The sequence below is a fragment of the Scyliorhinus torazame genome, chromosome 10, assembly GCF_047496885.1.
Source record: "Scyliorhinus torazame isolate Kashiwa2021f chromosome 10, sScyTor2.1, whole genome shotgun sequence".
Classification (NCBI taxonomy): Eukaryota; Metazoa; Chordata; class Chondrichthyes; order Carcharhiniformes; family Scyliorhinidae; genus Scyliorhinus; species Scyliorhinus torazame.
In genome coordinates, this window is record NC_092716.1 from 78,006,597 (window position 1) to 78,026,605 (window position 20,009).

Sequence of the window (20,009 nt, forward strand, 5' to 3'; positions counted from 1 at the left end):
GCCATGGCATACCCCTTTAAATTAAACATTTTGGAAGATACTTAAAATCAAATAATATCAATTATGCTCAGACTCTTTCTCTCTGGTCTTCGTTACTACAGAATATAACTCTTAAAAACTATAGATCTCAAAATACAGACCTTACAAACTATAAACGATAAAAGTAGTAAATACTTACCTGACCATACTCACCCAATCAGCTGCTTCCAATTGCGTCACTTTTGAATCCTGACGTCACCTCAGGAACTTCAAACTGCAAGTTAACACTTGTCTCTCAGTACCGCTCTTTTTCATGCTCCTTTATCCCCCCAGCTCCGTCCTCTGTCTCGCTCTTTCTTGCGCTCCTTTATCCTCCCGATTCCACTCTCAGTCTCACTCTGCCTCGCACTCTTTTTTTAAATCTCCCCGGTTCTGCCCTCTAACCTCATTTACTTTGTTTATTAAATTTAGGTATTTCACTTTGACTTGATTTAACTTTGCTTCCCTGCTACTCGTGATCTCTAAGGGGCTACTTCTTTATTAATGGTGCGTTTTTCTCGTTAAAAGTCATTTAAACATAATTCCTAATAACAGCTTCTCACCAACCAATGAATTTACCATTTTCCTGTGACGTCCCTCCTGGATTGTCTCTCAAACTCAGCCCGCTATTCCAGTAGAGGTGGCCCTCGCAGGTCCGTCTGTCTCCACTCCGGAAAGGTGTGTCAACAGTAGATGAGCTGAGACAGTCTTCCCAATATATAATTAGTGGATATTTCTGCTCATGCGGCACTGGATATTGAATAAGAAATCTGATAATTAACAGTGGAAGAGTCTAGAGAGAAGGTGGCATGATTGAGCTGCGTGTCGTCAGCGCACATGTGAAAACTAACACTACCTTTGGATGTTGTCTCTGGGGGTGCAGTATGTAGATGAGAAATAAGAAGGGACCAAAGATTGATCCTAAGGGGGCGGGGGGAGGGGGGGTTGCACCAGAGATGTTGATGAGTGAGCAGGAAGATAATCCACTGTAAATGATTCTCTGGCTATGATTAGACAGAGAAGAATGGAACCAGGCGAGAGGTGTCTCATGCAGCAGGATAACACTGGAGGAAGATGGTGCAGTCAACCGTGACAGGCAGGTTGAGAAGGAAGAGCAGGGAAAGTTTACCTTTGTCACAGTTGCACAGGATCTTGTTTGTGACTTTCATAAGAGCTATTTCAGCTATTTTTTTATAAATTTAGATTACCCAATTTTTTTTTCCAATTAAAGGGCAATTTAGCATGGCCAATCCACCTACTCTGCACATCTTTGGGTTGTGGGGGCGAAACCCACGCAGACACGGGGAGAATGTGCAAACTCCATACGGACAGTGACCCAGAGCCGGGATCGAACCTGGGACCTCAGCGCCGTGAGGCAGCTGTGCTAACCACTAGGCCACCATGCTGCCCTTGAGCTATTTCAGTTATGATTGGAGGGATTCAAACATGGAGCTCTGCAATAGAACAGACGAACAGATTTGTGAGATGACAATCTGCTCAAGGAACCTGGAAAGGAAAGGGAAGTTGGAGATAGGATAGCAAGAGTAGCAGGATGAAAAATTTGTTTTTTGAGGAAATGAAATGAAAATCGCTTATTGTCACAAGTAGGCTTCAAATGAAGTTATTGTGAAAAGCCCCTAGTCGCCACATTCCGGCGCCTGTTCGGGGAGGCTGGTACGGGAGGAGGGGTTAATGCCGGCAGATTTAAATGAGGGACAACAGCTGAAGAGAGAGCGCCATCAGCAGCAAATGTTTTAATTCTTCAGTGAATTAATGCGTTAAACTTTCATGTAACTAACCGAGAGGATAACTGTAATACATATAATCTCTTGCCATTGAACTTATAAATGTTGTTATAAAATATTTGTATGTTATTTTCCTTATTAACATTGCTTCGTCTTACAAAACATTACCAATGATCTCATCGGTTTATTCTATTTTATAGGACATTTTCATTATAAATTCAACCTTATTTTTCCTTATCACTGCTTTGGATAATTGTGGTTACAGTTTTATAGTCATGTGCATGTAATTAGCTTATTTGTATTAATTTGGTAGAATTGCTAATTTAAAGCTTTTCCCCCTTTTTGCCAAAGAAGCCAAACAGATTTTTTTGCACATCTTTTTATTAAATGTGCAGAAACATCTTGTTCAGATGTTTTACAAAAAAATAACATTTTTTTAATGAGCAACCCCTGACAGACATAGGGAATTATGAGCTTCTGCTGTGGGTATTCACTTTGCTGGCAGTGATTAGAAGCAGATGTACTGAGGAATAAGTCTGTTGTACATTCCCTAAAATCTTTTGTGCTGTTTAGATTCTTGTGGAGAACCACAAATCCTCAGACCAAACCCACGGGACCGGTCCTAATTGCTATTTACTGGACTGAACTGCCTGAAAAAATTGATGCTGCCTATCAGGAGCCTTTACATGAGAAGACTGTATTCTTTGCCGGTATTGATTTCAATATTGATTACTGTGATTTAGGGCTGAATCTTCTGACTCTTCCCACCGGCAGGATCTTCCAGTCTTGCCGATGGTGACTTCCAGGTTCCCCGACGGCAGAGGGTGCGAGCCACACAAAACGCAGCAGACATCGGCAGGACTGGAAGAACCAATGGCGGGTCTCCTCCGCCACTGGAAAACACACCATAGGGGGTGGAGTGGGCTGGGGGAAGGTCAGAAAGCCCCGCCCAAGTAAATGTCAAGCAATGCAAATATTATTTTGTCAAAAAGAACTTGTGAATACAGATCCATACCATGGTAAATTTCTGGATACATTTCTGCAAATATACAAACCTATTAAATTAAATTGATTGTTGCTTCACACAATTTACATTGTCTTATCACCCGCAAGGGTCCCACAGGCTGATGGAACTTGAAGAATCCGGGCTCTCCCGATAAGAGGCGGGGGCCAGCACTTCCGGGTTGCGGCGATGTGGAGCTAAGCCGCGCGATTCGGCAGCTCCCGCGAAAACGGACCTTTGGGCCCGCTAACGGAGCGCCGACGGCATTTTTTAAAAAAAACAACCCGTGGGGAAGGAAGGAGAAAGTCCCCTACAGACCTGCATGGATCGGACCCGCAGTGAAACGGCGAAAAAAGCGGCCCTGGAGCAGCGGGAGAAGAAAGAAGAAAAAGAAGGAAAAAACAAAATGGCGGCGCCCACGGACAGGGAGGAGATGAAAGAGTTCATCAAGTGCTGCTTCGAGGAGCTGCGTAAGGAGATGGTGGCGCCTATACTGGCAATGGTTGAAAAACTTGGAGCAACCCAGAAAGCCCAAGAGGTGAAGATCCAGGAGATCCACGAAAATGTGAGTGAGAACGACGACGAGCTCGTGGGCCTGGCGGAGAGAGTGGAGCGGCACGAGGTGCTGCACAAGACGTGGGCGGGAAGACTCGAAGACCTGGAGAACAGATCAAGGAGAAACAACTTGAGGATCCTGGGTCTCCCAGAAGGAGTGGAGGGGGCTGAAGCCACGGCATATGCAGGCACAATGGTCGGGGCGCTGATGGGTGTGGAGGCCCCCCTGGGATTGCTGGAGCTGGATGGGGCGCACCGAGTGCTAGCGAGGAAGCCCAAGGCAAAAGAGCCGCCAAGGGCGATGGTGGTGAGATTTCACCGGTTTACGGACAGAGAGAGGGTCCTGAAATGGGCCAAGAAGGAACGGAGCAGCAAGTGGGACAATGCGGAGATCAGAATATACCCGGACTGGAGCGCGGAAGTCACTAAGCGGAGAGCGGGTTTCAACCGGGCCAAAGTGGTGCTGCATCGGAAAGGAGTGAAATTTGGAATGTTGCAGCCAGCGCAACTGTGGGTCACATATAACGGCCAACACCACTACTTCGAAACGCCCGAAGAGGCGTGGACCTTTATACTAGCTGAAAAATTGGACTCTAATTGAGGGTTTGTGTGGGAGGGGGGTGTTTGAGGGTTGAAGTATGATGGTTGTTGTATATAGGGGGTCAACCACGCGCAGGAAATGCTACATGGGCTGGAGGAGAGGGACAAGGCCACGACAGGAGCTGCGCCATGGGGGCGGGGCAGGCTTTGGGAAGCGCGGGGTTGTCTTTCCCGCGCGCGACAAAAAAGGCAGGAAGGGGAACAAAGAAATGTACACTGATTGGGAGATTCCCACACGGGGGGGTTAAAGGGATGGCGGGGGAATCCGGGGTCAGCAGGTGTCAGCTGACTTACGGGAGGGATATGCGGGGAGCAAAAAAGCTAGACGGGGATCTAGCAGGGGGTGGGGGGAAGGGGGGGAGAGGAGGGAGGGGGAAAGGGGGGAGGGGGAAAGGGGGGGGGGGGGGAAGGGTTGCTGCTGCACTGGCCGAAAGAGAACGGGACACAGAAGAGGTGGCTGGGACGGGGGTTCCCCGGCTGGCGGACTGGAGAGTGAGGGAGACGCGGTCAAGGGACTGGCCCAGAAAAGGAGATGGCTAGTCGGGCGGGGGGGGGAGGGGCGGGGGGTGGCGGGGGGGGGGGTGAGAGTCCCTCCAATCCGGCTGATAACGTGGAACGTGAGGGGCCTGAATGGGCCGGTGAAGCGGGCTCGAGTGTTCGCGCACTTGAAGGGACTGAAGGCAGACGTGGCTATGCTCCAAGAGACACACTTGAAGGTGGCGGACCAGGTCAGGTGAAGAAAGGGATGGGTAGGACAGGTATTTCACTCGGGATTGGACGCAAAAAATAGAGGGGTGGCAATTCTGGTGGGAAAGCGGGTGTCATTTGAGGCCAAGACTATCGTAGCGGATAAAGGAGGAAGATATGTGATGGTGAGTGGTAGGTTGCAAGGGACGTGGGTGGTGTTGGTAAATGTATACGCCCCGAACTGGGATGATGCGGGATTTATGAAGCGCATGTTGGGGCGCATTCCGGACCTGAAGGTAGGAGGACTGATAATGGGAGGGGTCTTCAATACGGTGCTGGACTCAGCACCGGACCGCTCCAGATCAAGGACGGGAAGGAGGCCGGCGGCGGCCAAGGTATTTAGGGGGGTTATGGATCAGATGGGGGGAGTGGACCCATGGAGGTTTGCAAGACCGCAGGCCAGGGAATTTTCTTTTTTCTCCCACGTGCATAAGGCTTACTCCCGGATAGATTTCTATGTTCTGGGCAGGGCGCTCATCCCGAGAGTGGAGGGGACGGAGTATTCGGCCATAGCCGTTTCAGACCATGCCCCGCACTGGGTGGAACTGGAGCTGGGAGAGGAGAGGGACCAACGCCCGCTGTGGCGGCTGGATGTGGGACTGCTGGACGATGAGGTGGTGTGTGGGAAGGTGAGGGGTGTATTGAAAGGTACTTGGAGGCCAACGACAACGGGGAGGTGCGAGTGGGGGTGGTATGGGAGGCGTTGAAGGCGGTGATCAGGGGAGAGCTGATCTCCATCAGGGCTCACAGGGAGAAGATAGAGGGAATGGAAAGGGAGAGGTTAGTGGGGGAGATCTTGCGAGTGGACAGGAGATACGCAGAGGCCCCAGAGGAAAGATTACTTGGGGAAAGGCGACGGCTCCAGGCGGAGTTTGACCTGCTGACCACGGGCAAGGTGGAGGCACAGTGGAGGAAGGCGCAAGGGGCGACTTACGAGTACGGGGAAAAGGCTAGTCGGATGCTGGTGCACCAGCTCTGTAAGAGGGTGGCAGCGAGGGAAATAGGGGGAATCAAAGATGACAGGGGAGCCACGGTTCGAAGTGCAACGAAAATAAATAAGGTATTCAAGGACTTCTATGAAGAGCTGTACTGATCCCAGCCCCCAGGGGGGGTAGGGGGGATGAGGCGATTCCTGGACCAGCTGGGGTCCCTGAGGGTGGAGGAGCAGGAGGTGGTGGGTTTGGGGGCACCAATTGGGTTGGAGGAGTTGAGTAAGGGTTTGGGGAGCATGCAGGCGGGGAAGGCCCCGGGGCCGGATGGGTTCCCGGTGGAATTCTATAGAAAATATGTGAACCTGCTGGCCCCGCTACTAGTGAGGACCTTCAACGAGGCAAGAGAGGAGGGAACCCTGCCTCAGACAATGTCGGAGGCGACAATCTCCTTGATTCTAAAGCGAGACAAGGATCCACTGCAATGTGGATTGTACAGGTCGATTTCGCTCCTCAATGTGGATGCTAAGCTATTGGCGAAGGTACTGGCCACTAGGATTGAGGACTGTGTCCCGGGGGTGATTCACGAGGACCAAACGGGATTCGTAAAAGGCAGGCAGTTAAATACCAATGTGCGGCGGCTCTTAAACGTGATAACGATGACATCGGAGGAGGGAGAGGCGGAGATAGTGGCAGCTATGGATGCGGAAAAAGCCTTTGACCGAGTAGAGTGGGAGTACCTCTGGGAGGTATTGCGCAGGTTTGGGTTCGGGGGAGGGTTTATTAGATGGGTTAAGCTCCTTTACAGCGCCCTGGTGGCGAGCGTAGTGACGAACCGGCGGAGGTCGGAGTACTTTCGGCTGTACCGAGGGACGAGACAGGGGTGCCCCCTGTCCCTCCTGTTGTTTGCATTGGCGATCGAACCCTTGGCCATATCACTTAGGGAGTCTCAGAAATGGAGGGGGATAGTCCGCGGGGGAGAGGAGCATCGGGTATCGCTGTATGCGGATGACCTACTGCTATACGTGGCGGACCTAATGGAGGGGATGGTGGAGGTCATGCAGACTCTGAAGGAGTTTGGAGAGTTCTCGGGCTACAAGCTTAATGTAGAGAAGAGTGAGCTGTTTGTATTACAGGCAGGGGACCAGGAAAGAGGGATAGGGGACCTGCCGCTGAGGAGGGCGGAGAGGAGCTTTCGGTATCTGAGGATCCAGATAGCCAGAAGTTGGGGGGCCCTACATAAACTGAATTTGACGAGGGTGGTGGAGCAAATGGAGGAGGATTTTAAAAGATGGGACATGCTCCCACTCTCGTTGGTGGGTAGGGTGCAGTCGGTCAAAATGGTGGTCCTTCCGAGGTTTTTGTTCGTGTTTCAGTGCCTCCCCATCGTGATCACCAAGGGCTTTTTCAAGAGAGTAGGTAGAAGTATTATGGGGTATGTGTGGGCAAATAAGACCGCGAGGGTTAGGAGAGGGTTCTTGGAACGCAACAGGGACCGAAGAGGGTTGGCTTTGCCAAACCTAGAGAGTTACTACTGGGCAGCAAACGTGGCGATGATCCGCAAGTGGGTCATGGAGGGAGAGGGGGCGGCATGGAAGAGGATGGAGATGGCGTCCTGTAAAGGAACAAGCCTGCGGGCGTTGGTAACGGCACCGCTGCCGCTCTCGCCGACAAAATACACCACAAGCACAGTGGTGGCAGCAACACTAAGGATCTGGGGCCAGTGGAGAAGGCACAGGGGTGCAATGGGAGCATCGGTGTGGTCCCCAATCAGGGGTAACCACCGGTTTGTCCCGCGGGAGATGGACAGGGGGTTCCTAGGCTGGCATCGGGCGGGGATGAGAAGAATGGGGGACCTGTTCATTGACGGGACATTTGCGAGCCTAGGGGCACTGGAGGAGAAATTTGAGTTGCCCCCGGGAAATGCATTTAGATATATGCAGGTGAGGGCTTTTGTGAGGCGACAGGTGAGGGAATTTCCGTTGCTCCCGGCACAAGAAGTTCAAGATAGGGTGATCTCGGGGGCATGGGTCGGGGAGGGCAAGGTGTCGGAAATATACCAAGAGATGAAAGAAGAGGGGGAAGCGCTAGTAGAAGAATTGAAAGGTAAATGGGAGGAGGAGCTGGGGGAGGAGATTGAGGAAGGGCTATGGGCAGATGCCCTGGGTAGGGTTAATACCTCCTCCTCGTGTGCCAGGCTCAGTCTGATACAATTTAAGGTGGTTCACAGAGCGCATTTGACGAGGGCGAGGCTGAGTAGGTTCTTTGGGGTAGAGGATAGATGTGAAAGATGTTCAGGGAGCCCGGCGAACCATGTCAATATATGTTTTGGTCATGCCCGGCATTGGAGGGGTTCTGGAGAGGTGTGGCGGTAGTAATATCCCAGGTGGTGAAAGTCCGGGTCAAGCCAAGCTGGGGACTAGCAATATTTGGAGTAGTGGATGAGCCAGGAGTGCAGGAGGCGAAAGAGGCCGGAATTCTGGCCTTTGCGTCCCTAGTAGCCCGGCGAAGGGTCTTGCTATTGTGGAAGGAGGCGAAGCCCCCTAGCCTGGAGGCCTGGATTAACGACATGGCGGGGTTCATAAAATTGGAGAGAATTAAGTTTGCTTTGAGAGGGTCTGCACAGGGGTTTTACAGGCGGTGGCAACCGTTCCTAGAATATCTCGCGGAGCGTTAGAAGAAGGCCGATCAGTAGCAGCAGCAACCCTAGGGTGGGGGGGGGGGGGGGGATGATAGATTGTTCGAGGGGATGGATGAGCGGGAGATAGCATGGAGGGTGGGGGGAAACGGTACGTGCGGCCAAGAGCCAGTGTATAAAGCTATGTAAATATACCATCTTGCCATGTATATATCTTGCTCAGGGAGATTTTGTGTTATTTTGTTACGGTGGGGGGGGTACTGTTTGTAAGGGGAAAAATTGTGTTGTTAAACAACCTTAATAAAAAAATATTTTCTTTAAAAAAGAGGCGGGAGCCCCTTAACAATGTGCTGTGCATTTGTATAAATAGAGTCGGTAAGTCAGGCACCGATTAGAGAAGGCCCAGTAGAGCTGTGTATATTAACATGTTAAATAAAATAAGTTTTGTTTCTTTGATAACTCAGTATGGACGTCTTCCATTGCCCCTGACAAAACCTTGCAAGACTATTTGTTGCTGCCAAAAAACCCGTAATTCATTATCCAAAAGGCAAACAATATAGGCGCATGCACACAACAAATATTTTAACATTATTTTTGTAAAACTGTTGAAGAAATTTTGAGCCAAGCACATTTTTGGAGTCGGCGAAAGGAAATTTCAGAAGCAAACCATTTCTACAATCTGACCTGTCATTGCCACAAGGCTACACATGGAAGCAATAATAACCAAGAATGATGTTAAATATGAAAGAGAATAACATACTTGTATCGTACAAAGCAATAGCTTGGGACTAAAGTGTAAATCACCCCAGTTCAGTAATACTGGATAAGTCTACTTTTCAATCTCTTAATCAGAACTTGAATCCTGCTGTTAAAAGATGAAAATGTAACTTTATTCAGATTTACTGTGACTGATAAATCATTTGTTTTGCCGTATGTGAAAACTAAGAATATTTAATCGCTTTACTTTACTAGTAAACAATGGTTTTCTTTATTCAGGAGATCAACACTGGGTTTATAGTGCCAGTGACCTGGAGCAAGGATATCCCAAGAAAATCTCCACACTTGGGCTACCAGATGACTTGCCACGTATTGATGCCGTTTTTAACTGGAAGAAAAACAAGAAGACTTACATCTTTGCAGGTGACAAGTTTTGGAGGTAAGTTGAAACTCCAAATTGTTAATCAGAGGAATTTTCAGCTTATAGTTTGAATGGTATAATTAATTTTAGTATTTTGATGTGCAGATTCTGAAGCCTCAGATTTCCCAAGCTTATATTCTTACATTGGCGATGTCATGTTACTGACAAAAAGTACAAGAACATTTCTCTTAAGATGAAGAATTAATTTTATTAATGGGTTTGTATTTCAAACTTACAGATATAATGAAGCGAAGAAAAAAATGGATGCCGGATTCCCTAAGCTAATTGCAGATGCCTGGAATGGCATCCCAGATAACTTGGATTGTGCTGCTGAGTCGGTTAGAAATGGTAAGCCTTGAGCTAGACTGAGGGCAAAGAATGTCACTGATTACAAAACAGGAAGCCGAATTAGTGATCTGATAAGCATATTTCTGAGTTTTCTTTAATTAATTGGAATTATTCATTGGCACTACTGGCTTGGCCAGCATTTATTGCCATCCCTAATTGCTCTTGTACTTGACTGGTGCAGTTTAAGAGTCAGCCTCATTGCTATGGGTCTGGAGTCACATGTAAGCCAGACAAGTTAAGTGCGGCAGATTTTCTTCCCTGAAGGACATTCGTGTACCAGATGGGTTTTTATGACAATCAGCAATCATCATTAGACTTTTTAATTCCAGACTTTTATTGAATCCAACTTTCACTATGTGACGTGGTAGGATTCAAACCCAGCCCCTACAGCATTACCCTGGGTCTCTGGAATACCAGTCCAGTGAAAATACTACTATACCAACATTTTCGATATGTAAATTAGTCTTAAACCATTGTATGATATGACATATGTCAACATTTGTTTCAGAATTATAAAAATGAATCGTAAAGTCAGTGTTCCAAATTAATGCAAATAATAAATGGTAGAACTCATCTTGTAGCCTAGTAATTTCTGCAAAAACACTTAACCTTTGATACAGCGAAGAGATGAGGCATCTTTCAACCACCATTCCTCACCACCGCTCCCACCCCAAACCCCCAGTCCCACGACCCTAAACTCCTCCCAGGGGGAGAGTAATTAGACAGTCTCCCTAAATCATAGTCTTTTACCTCTGACTGCCTAATTCGAAGAACCTGAAACAGATCCCAAAACAAAGACCCCCTCCTCCCACCCGACCCTTGCTGTTTGCCCAACAGAAATTTGAGACAAGAATCCATGAAAACGGAAGAGCATTTCTAAATTCTTGTTTATGATTGTGTATTGAATTTGTTACATTATCTTTAATTCTTCACAGGATACACCTATTTTTTCAAGGATTGGTACTACCTTAAAATGGAAGACCAGAGCTTGAAGATTATCAAAGTAGGAAATGTGAAAACTGACTGGCTCGGTTGTTAGGATCAACATATTTTTATCATTTATCTTGTTCTCCTCCACATAGTATGTGTCTTAGCTGTAAGTTATTGTTGAAATGATAAATGTAACATTGTCTCATGGTTGTAAAGTCAAGCTTGGAATTTTACACTGAGACCAAGTACAACAGTATTATATACGGCTTTGCTATTGCAACAATACTTTTAGGTCAGTATTTTCATTATTCTGTGAGATCTAAAGAAAACAAATGGTGAAGGCACAGGTTGCCTAATGTATTGGTTTGTGTAGTGTGATGGAATTATAATGAAAAACCATTATTTAAATATTTGAAAATGCTTTCTGTACTTGACTGGTACATTTTTTTAACACAGGCCATATTCATATAAACGTGAATTTTTCTTTTAAAATACAGGAAATGCTTTAAATAAATCAAAACTAGTTCTATTAAATGGTATTGAAACATCATAATAACCAAGACACAGTCATAATCAGTTGTCAAAAACAAGTCACAATAACTGCTTTTTAGAACAAATATGCGGTGGGTAGCTGAAAATAACCTAAAATCAGGCTATTTGTGTTAACTGCTTTTTTTCTGAACAATGCCATTTAGTTGCACCTTTTGTAGTGCCCAGATATGATTTTAAAAATTGACAACTCACAAGAAACACTGGTGTTTCCATTTCTTATTAGGCAGTAAGCTACAAAGACATTGTGACATTTTAAAGCATTCTTGTACTAATTTTGTCTTTTCCCATAAATTTTATATTCAATAAAGTTGTCTTAAAGATGGTCGAATCCAATTTTTGTGATTATTTAGCAGTGAAAGGACAGTGAAGACGGATGAAGTTATCTCACAATTAAGTTTAGCCAGAAACTATTTAACTCGCTCAACTCAATCATTATTAATATTTTAATAAGGAGCAGGGAATCCACAGCAAGTTTAAAAATAAAGATATTTATTTTACAGCTCATTCATGAGGCCCAGTCAACCTCACCGGGTATTCTCTATCTTGTCAGTTGGTTCCACACTGGTCAACCTTTTATACAGGTACGGATAAGTTACTCCGCCCCTAGAGGGGGGGTTGTATCCCCGAGGAGCACGGGGAAACAATCATCCCCACACCATATGTCCCGTGCTGGTTATTACAAATATATTATTAATTAAATAAATCTGAGCCCGAAGCTAGACATTTTGATGAAAGTTATCTCATTAATAACGTAGAATGACTAATGTATGGAAAAACAGAAGACCGAGAGGTTAGCAATGTGGAAATGTGATAACCTCATGTTAGGAATGTATCGTCTAAAAGTTCCAATTTGCAAACATTAAATAAATTATTTCATGCACATTAGGATGTGCAGTGACCTTTCTCTTGCATAACTTTACAAATCAAATCCGAAACTCAACGTTAAGTGTGGAGGGGTGAACATCTGAAGGGCCATGCAAATGGGAAAAGAGCGCGTGGGGATCTGGGTGCAGAGCGCAGATTTTTGCAGCCAGTTGTGCTCCCATTGCTGAGAATGAAAGCATAGTTTATTGTGCTCTGTATACAGTTTGTTTGTTAATAAACCCTTGGCCAACTGGTGGTCGCCATTCTTTCCATTTACTATATTGGTGACGAGGAAAAACAACGGCGACTCAGGTTGCACCAAAGAAAAAGAATTTTGAAGGCAAGTTCGGTTGCAAGAGTCAATTTCAATTGAGTCCTGCCGGAAAAAATGGCCATGCCTCTCTTCGGAAAATTAGAAGCTGCCAACATGCTAACGAAATAGAGGAGGAGGATAGGGAAGAAAGATATTTTGCTGAAGGCATGTGGGACCCAGAGGTGTAACTCGATACAAGGTTTAATGTCCCTGGATGCTCCCACATGAAGACATTTGCAGAGCTCATTGAGCGAGCAAAGTGATGTTACCCCCCTACGTCCTTGATAATCTTGCAAAGGTACAAATGTAATTCCATAGGGAGAAGCCCAGGCCGGACCATTGCAGACTGTGGAGCAAGATTAAGACAAATTGCAGCTCATTGCTATTTTGGGTCAAAGTTGACTGATATATTTTTTTAAAATAATTTTTATTAAAGGTTTTCATAAAATATCAATAACAAAATGAGAAATAAAAAAGAACCCAACAGGGTTAAGTACAAAACACAATCTAAAAAAGTAACCCCCAAACCCCTCCCCCCCCATACATGAATAATAAATTAACATTAACACCCCGACTTAACACAACAGGTGTATACACCCCCTCAGACCCTCCAGTGTAAATAACATAAACAAAAATAAAGTAAACCCCCCCCCCCGCCTCCCCCCCCCCCCCCCCCCCCCCCCCCCGTGCTGCTGCTACCATTGACCAATATCTATCGTTCTGCCAGAAAGTCTAAGAACGGTTGCCACCGCCTAAAGAACCCTTGTACCGACCCTCTCAAGGCGAATTTCACCCTCTCCAATTTAATGAACCCTGCCATATCGCTGATCTAGGATTCCACGCTTGGGGGCCTCGCATCTTTCCACTGAAGGAGAATCCTTCGCCGGGCTACCAGGGCCGCAAAGGCCAGAATTCCGGCCTCTTTCGCCTCCTGCACTCCCGGCTCCTCTGCCACCCCAAATATTGCGAGCCCCCAGCCCGGTTTGACCCTGGATCCTACCACCTTTGACACCGTCCTCGCTACGCCCTTCCAAAATTCCTCCAGCGCTGAGAATGCCCAGAACATATGGGTGTGATTTGCTGGGCTCCCTGAGCACCTAACACACCTGTCCTCACCCCCAAAGAACCGGCTCATCCTTGTCCCGGTCATGTGTGCCCTGTGCAGCACCTTAAACTGTATGAGGCTGAGCCTCGCGCATGACGAGGAAGAGTTCACCCTCCCTAGGGCATCTGCCCACGTCCCCTCTTCGATCTCCTCTCCCAACTCCTCCTCCCACTTACCTTTCAACTCCACCACTGAGGCCTCCTCCTCCTCCTGCATCATCTGGGACGTTTCCGAGATCTTCCCCACTCCCACCCCCCCCCCCCCCCCGCCGAGAGCACCCTGTACTGTACTGTGTGTGGCAGTAGCCGCGGGAATTCCACCACCTGCCGTTTGGCAAACGCCCTTACCTGTAAGTACTTGAAGGTGTTCCCTGGGGGGGAGCCCGTACTTCTCCTCCAGCTCACCCAAGCTCGCGAACTTCTCGTCCACAAACAGGTCCCCCAACTTTCGTATCCCTGCCCTGTGCCACCCCGAAAACCCTCCACCTGTTCTTCCTGGGGCAAACCAGTGGTCCAAAATGGGGTCCACGCCGAGGCCCCAACTTCTCCCCTATGCCGCCTCCACTGCCCCAAAATTTTGAGGACCACCACCACCACCGGGCTCGTGGTATACCTCCTTGGAGGGAGCGGCAGCGGCGCCATTGCCAGCGCCCCCAGACTCGTACCCACACAGGACGCCGTCTCCAGCCTCTTCCATGCAGCCCCCTCCCCCTCCATCACCCACTTGCGCACCATCGTCGCATTGGCGGCCCAGTAGTACCCACAGAGGTTGGGCAGCGCCAGCCCCCCTCTATCTCTACTCCGCTCCAGGAACACCCTTCTCACCCTCGGAGTCCCTCGCGCCCACACAAACCCCATTATACTCCTGTTCACCCGCCTGAAAAAAGCCTTCGGGATAAACACGGGGAGGCACTGGAACAGGAATAAAAACCTTGGGAGCACCGTCATTTTGATTGACTGCACCCTACCCGCCAAGGACTGCGGCAACGCGTCCCACCTCTTGAACTCCTCCTCCATTTGCTCCACCAGCCTTGTAAAGTTAAGCCTATGCTGGGCCCCCCAGCTCCTGGTCACCTGGATCCCCAAATATCTGAAACTCCTCTCTGCCCTTTTTAGTGGGAGCTCGCCAATCCCCCTCTCCTGGTCCCCTAGCTGAACAACGAACAGCTCGCTCTTCCCCATATTGAGCTTGTACCCCGAAAAGTCCCGGAATTCCCTAAGGATCCTCATTACCTCTGGCATTCCTCCCACCGGGTCCGCCACATACAGCAGCAGGTCGTCCGCATAAAGCGATACACTATGCTCCTCCCCACCCCGCACCAACCCTCTCCAGTTCCTCGACTCTCTCAGTGCCATAGCCAGGGGTTCAATCGCCAGTGCGAAGAGCAGGGGGGACAGGGGATACCCCTGACCCGTCCCTCGGTGCAACCAAAAGTACTCGGACCTCCTCCTATTTGTGGCCACACTTGCCATCGGGACCTCATGCAACACCCTAACCCACCTGACAAACCCCTCCCCAAACCCGAACCTCTTCAGCACCTCCCACAGGTACCCCCACTCTACCCTATCGAAGGCTTTCTCAGCGTCCATCGCCACCACTATCTCCGCCTCCCCCTCCCTCACCGGCATCATGATAACGTTCAAAAGCCTCCACACATTCGCGTTCAACTGTCTCCCCTTCACAAACCCCGTCTGGTCTTCATGGATGATCTGCGGCACTCAATCCTCGTGGCTAAGACCTTCGCCAGCACCTTGGCATCTACATTTAGCAAGGAAAGCGGTCTGTAAGACCCACATTGCAGGGGATCCTTGTCCCGCTTCAGGATCAAGGAGACAAGTGCCCGGGACATCGTCGGGGGTAAAGCCCCCCTCCCTTGCCTCATTAAAGGTCCTAACTAACAGTGGGCCCAACAGGTCCATATATTTTTTTGTAGAACTCGACCGGGAAACCGTCCGGCCCCGGTGCCCTCCCCGCCTGCATGCTTTCTATCCCTTTGATCAGCTCCTCCAGCCCAATCGGGGCCCCCAGTCCCGCCACCAGTCCCTCTTCCACCTTTGGAAACCTCAATTGGTCCAGGAAACAGCCCATCCCTCCCTCCTCCCATGGGGGCTCGGATCGGTACAATTCCTCGTAGAAGTCACTGAAGACCCCATTGATGCCAACCCCACCCGCACCACGCTCCCTCCCCTGTCCTTAACTCATCCCGCTTCCGAAGCTGATGCACCAGCATCCGGCTTGCCTTTTCCCCATACTCGTAGACCGTCCCCTGGGCCTTCCTCCACTGCACCTCCGCCTTCCTGGTGGTCACCAGGTCGAATTCGGCCTGGAGGCTGCGCCTCTTCCTCAACAATCCTTCTTCAGGCTCTTCCGCATACCTCCTGTCTACCCTCCCCATCTCCCCCACCAGCCTCTCCCTCTCCCTCCGCTCCTTGTGGGCCCGAATGGAGATCACCTCTCCCCTCACCACCGCCTTCAGTGCCTCCCATACCATCCCCAGTTGGACCTCCCCGTTGTTATTGGTCTCCAAGTACCTCTCTATACTTCCTCGGACCCGCTCGCTCACCTCCTTGTCCGCCAACAGCCCCACCTCCAAGCGCCACAGCGGGCGCTGGTCCCTCTCCTCCCCCATCTCCAAGTCCACCCAATGTGGGGCGTGGTCCGAAATGGCTATTGCCGAATACTCGGTATCCTCTACTCTCGCTATCAGCACCCTACTCAAAATGAAAAAGTCGATTCGAGAATAAGCCTTATGGGCATGTGAGAAGAATGAAAATTCCCTCGCCCCCGGCCTTGTAAACCTCCAAGGGTCCACCCCTCCCATTTGGACCATAAATCCCCTCAACACTCTAGCCGCTGCCGGCTTCCTACCCGTCCTAGACCTGGAGCGATCCAGAGCCGGATCCAACACGGTGTTAAAGTCTCCCCCCATTATCAGGCCCCCCACTTCCAAGTCTGGGATCCGACCCAACATACGCCGCATAAAACCCGCATCGTCCCAGTTCGGAGCATACACATTGACCAGTACCACCCTCTCTCCCTGCAACTTACCACTTACCATTATGTACCTACCGCCATTATCTGCCACAATGCTCGACGCCTCGAATGACACCTTCTTTCCCACCAAGATCACCACCCCTCGATTTTTGGCATCTAGCCCCGAGTGAAACACCTGACCTACCCACCCTTTCCTCAGTCTTACCTGGTCTGCCACTTTCAGGTGTGTCTCCTGGAGCATAACCACATCCGCCTTGAGCCCCTTCAGGTGCGCGAACACACGGGCCCGCTTAACCGGCCCATTCATCCCCTTACATTCCAGGTTATCAGGCGGATCAGGGGGCTACCCGCCCCCCTCCCATGCCGACTAGCCATGACCCCTCCTCGGCCAGCCACGCGCCCGCACCCCACACCCGGCCCGTTCCCCACAGCGGCATACCCCCGTCTCAACCCCCCCACTCGCTCCAGCTCCTCCTTGACCTTAGCAGCAGCAACTCGATTCCCCCCCCGCCCGCCAGCTAGGACCCATCCTAGCTGGCTTACTCCCCCCATTGCAGTTCCGCAAGTCAGCTGACTCCTGCTGACCCCGGCCACTCCCGCCTCCCCTTCGACTCCTCCCATTGTGTGGCACACCCTCCTCTCCCGCTCCCCATCCACAGGCTCTCCCCCTCCCCCCTCCTTTCAAAGAGCGGGAAACAATCCTCGCTTCCCCGCCCCCCCCCCCACAGTCTTCGGCACGGGAAAAAAGCCCGCGCTCTCCACCTACGAGGCCCCGCCACCAACCAAAACAGTGGCCAACCCACCCCATCCACCCTCCCCAACCCAAAAGAGAAAAACACAGAGAAAAAGAAACCCAAAACAATGCAAAGGCCCCCCCCCCAACAAAAATAGGCATAACATACCCACCGCAGTCCCCAATCGCCCATCCCGACCCTCAGTCTGTGTCCAGCATCTCGGCCTGAACAAAGGCCCACGCCTCCTCCAGAGACTCAAACTAATGGTGCCAGTCCTTGTAGGTAACCCACAGTCGCGCCGGCTGCAACATGCCAAACTTCACCCCCTTCCTGTGCAGCACCGTCTTCGCTCGATTGTACCCGGCCCTCCTCCTCGCCACCTCTGCACGCCAGTCCTGGTATACCCAAACCTCCGCGTTCTCCCACCTGCTGCTCCTCTCCTTCTTGGCCCATCTGAGCACACACACCCGATCGACGAACCGATGGAACCGCACCAGCACCGCCCGCGGAGGCTCGTTAGCCTTGGGCCTCCTCACCAACACTCTATGGGCCCCTTCCAGCTCCAGGGGCCCCTGGAAGGACTCTGCTCCCATCAGCGAGTTCAACATGGTGACACATAGGCCCCCACGTCCGGCCCCTCCAGCCCCTCCGGGAGGCCCAGAATCCGCAGATTCTTCCGCCTCGACTAATTCTCCATCTCCTCGTACCGCTCCTGCCATTTCTTGTGGAGCGCCTCGTGCGCCTCCACCTTTACCGCCAGGCCTAAGATCACATCCTCATTGTCAGAGATCTTTTGTCGAGCCTCTCGGATCGCCACCCCCTGGGCCGTCTGTGTCTCCAGCAGCTTATCAATAGAAGCCTTCATCGGCTCCAGCAGGTTTGTTTTAATCTCTCTGAGGCAGCGCTGGATACCCTCCCCCACCCACTGTCTCCACGCTGCCTGGTCTCCGCCCGCCGCCATTTTGTCTTTCTTCCCTCCCTTCTTCGGGTCCACCACCAGCTTTTTTGTCGCCCCGCTCCTAGTTAAAGCCATATACTGACGGGGAGCTATTATTAACTCGTTCCCACACCGGGAAATGTCGGAAAAGTGCCCTTGGAGGCCCTGAAAAGAGCCCAAAAGTCCGTTCTTGCGGGAGCCGCCGAATGTGCGACTTAGCTCCGCATAGCCGCAACCGGAAGTCTCGAGAGGGAATCCTTTTGGCAGTGTTCGCTTCACCAATCTGCCCCAAAAGGTCTGTGGAAACTCCTGAAAAAGGTCTGAAAGTCCGTTCCAGACGGGAGCTGCCGAATGCGCGACCTACTCCTCCATGGCCGCCACCGGAAGCCTCGTCCCCGCTTCTTCAAGATCTGGTAGATCTTTTCACAGTTGTTCCCTCTGCTGCTAGAATTCACCTTTAATAAAGGCCCTCAAGTCAGATTGCAGCCTTTAAGCTTGCCCTGCCCCGCCTGCATGCTGGAAGAGGCTTTATCTATCCTGCAGTTCAAGCCAAATCTTTTACTGTTTCTGCCGGGTCTGATAACCAAGAGACATACCATTCCTGGGGGACACTGTCAGGGGAATGTTGCAGTCTTCTTTCCACAGCGGGAAATGTCGGAAAAATTCCATGGGGGCCCTGTAAAGAGTCCGTTTTAAGCGGGAGCTACCGAACATGCGACCTAGCTCTGCATAGCCGCACCCGGAAGTCTCCTGTTGACTGACATGTTAAGGGACCGACTGATATGTGGCATAAACCATGCAGCTATACAGAGAAAGCTATTAGCTGAATCAGTTTTTAAAAAATTAGAGTACCCAATTCATTTTTTCCAATTAAGGGGCAATTTAGTGTGGCCAATCCACCTAAACTGCACATCTTTGGGTTGTGGGGGCGAAACCCATGCAAACACGGGGAGAATGTGCAAACTCCACACCGACAGTGACCCAGAGCCGGGATCGAACCTGCCACCTCGGCGCCGTGCTAACCACTGCGCCACCATGCTGCCCTAGCTGAATCAGAGTTAACATTTAAAAGGGTGCTGGATAGAGAGCACTGAGAAGGGTGCCCAGGAGTGGGAAAGTGTATAAGCGATGCGGTTCACCAGTTAGGGCAGGAAGCTGCAAGCAGCAGAGGTGCTAGCAGTGAACGTGCTGGTTTAAGTAGAGACAATAATGCAGAAGCTGGAGGAGCCACAAAGTATAGAATATTTAAATGGCAGCCTAGAAATAATAGAGTGCTATTGGTGCGAAGAAAGTCACTCCCAGCAATGTGTAGATTTAGAGAAGCAAAGTGCTTTGCAGGTGGGAGTTCATTTGAGGCACAAGTGTTAAAACAAGTAGGGCTGCCCTGTACCAGCAAAGTAAATAATCCAGCCTCAGTGCATAGTATGGAGGATTGCCCAGCAGGTGAATGTCATAATATTCAGGTAAACATCATAGCACATACATACTGATGGACAGATCAACGGACCAATCAACACACACACAACACCACAGCCAATCACAGGCAAGAGCATACACAGTACAAAACAGGGAACACCACACTTCCTGAGCATTCCAGCAGGAGAGGGTAGCACGGTAGCATAGTGGTTAGCACAATTACTTCACAGCTCCAGAGTCCCAGGTTCGATTCCCGGCTTGGGTCACTGTCTGTGCGGAGTCTGCACGTTCTCCCCGTGTGTGCGTGGGTTTCCTTCGGTGCTCCGGTTGCCTCCCACAGTCCAAAGATGTGCGGGTTAGGTGGATTGGCCATGCTAAATTGACCTTAGTGTCCAGAATTGCCCTTAGTGTTGGGTGGGGTTACTGGGTTATGGGGATAGGGT

The 20,009-nt window shown here is 50.1% G+C and overlaps 1 protein-coding gene across 1 annotated transcript in view; it reads left to right on the forward strand.

The window, feature by feature from the left end:
• Positions 1 to 11,525, forward strand: part of mmp2 (matrix metallopeptidase 2) — a 43,165-nt gene extending 31,640 nt beyond the window's left edge. Inside the window, exons 10-13 of the mRNA XM_072518273.1 lie at positions 2,337 to 2,473; positions 9,232 to 9,391; positions 9,612 to 9,721; positions 10,657 to 11,525. Coding sequence (XP_072374374.1) covers positions 2,337 to 2,473; positions 9,232 to 9,391; positions 9,612 to 9,721; positions 10,657 to 10,760 — 511 coding nt within the window. The 3' untranslated portion in view covers positions 10,761 to 11,525. The remainder of the gene's footprint in view (positions 1 to 2,336; positions 2,474 to 9,231; positions 9,392 to 9,611; positions 9,722 to 10,656) is intronic.
• The last annotated feature ends 8,484 nt before the right edge of the window (positions 11,526 to 20,009 follow it).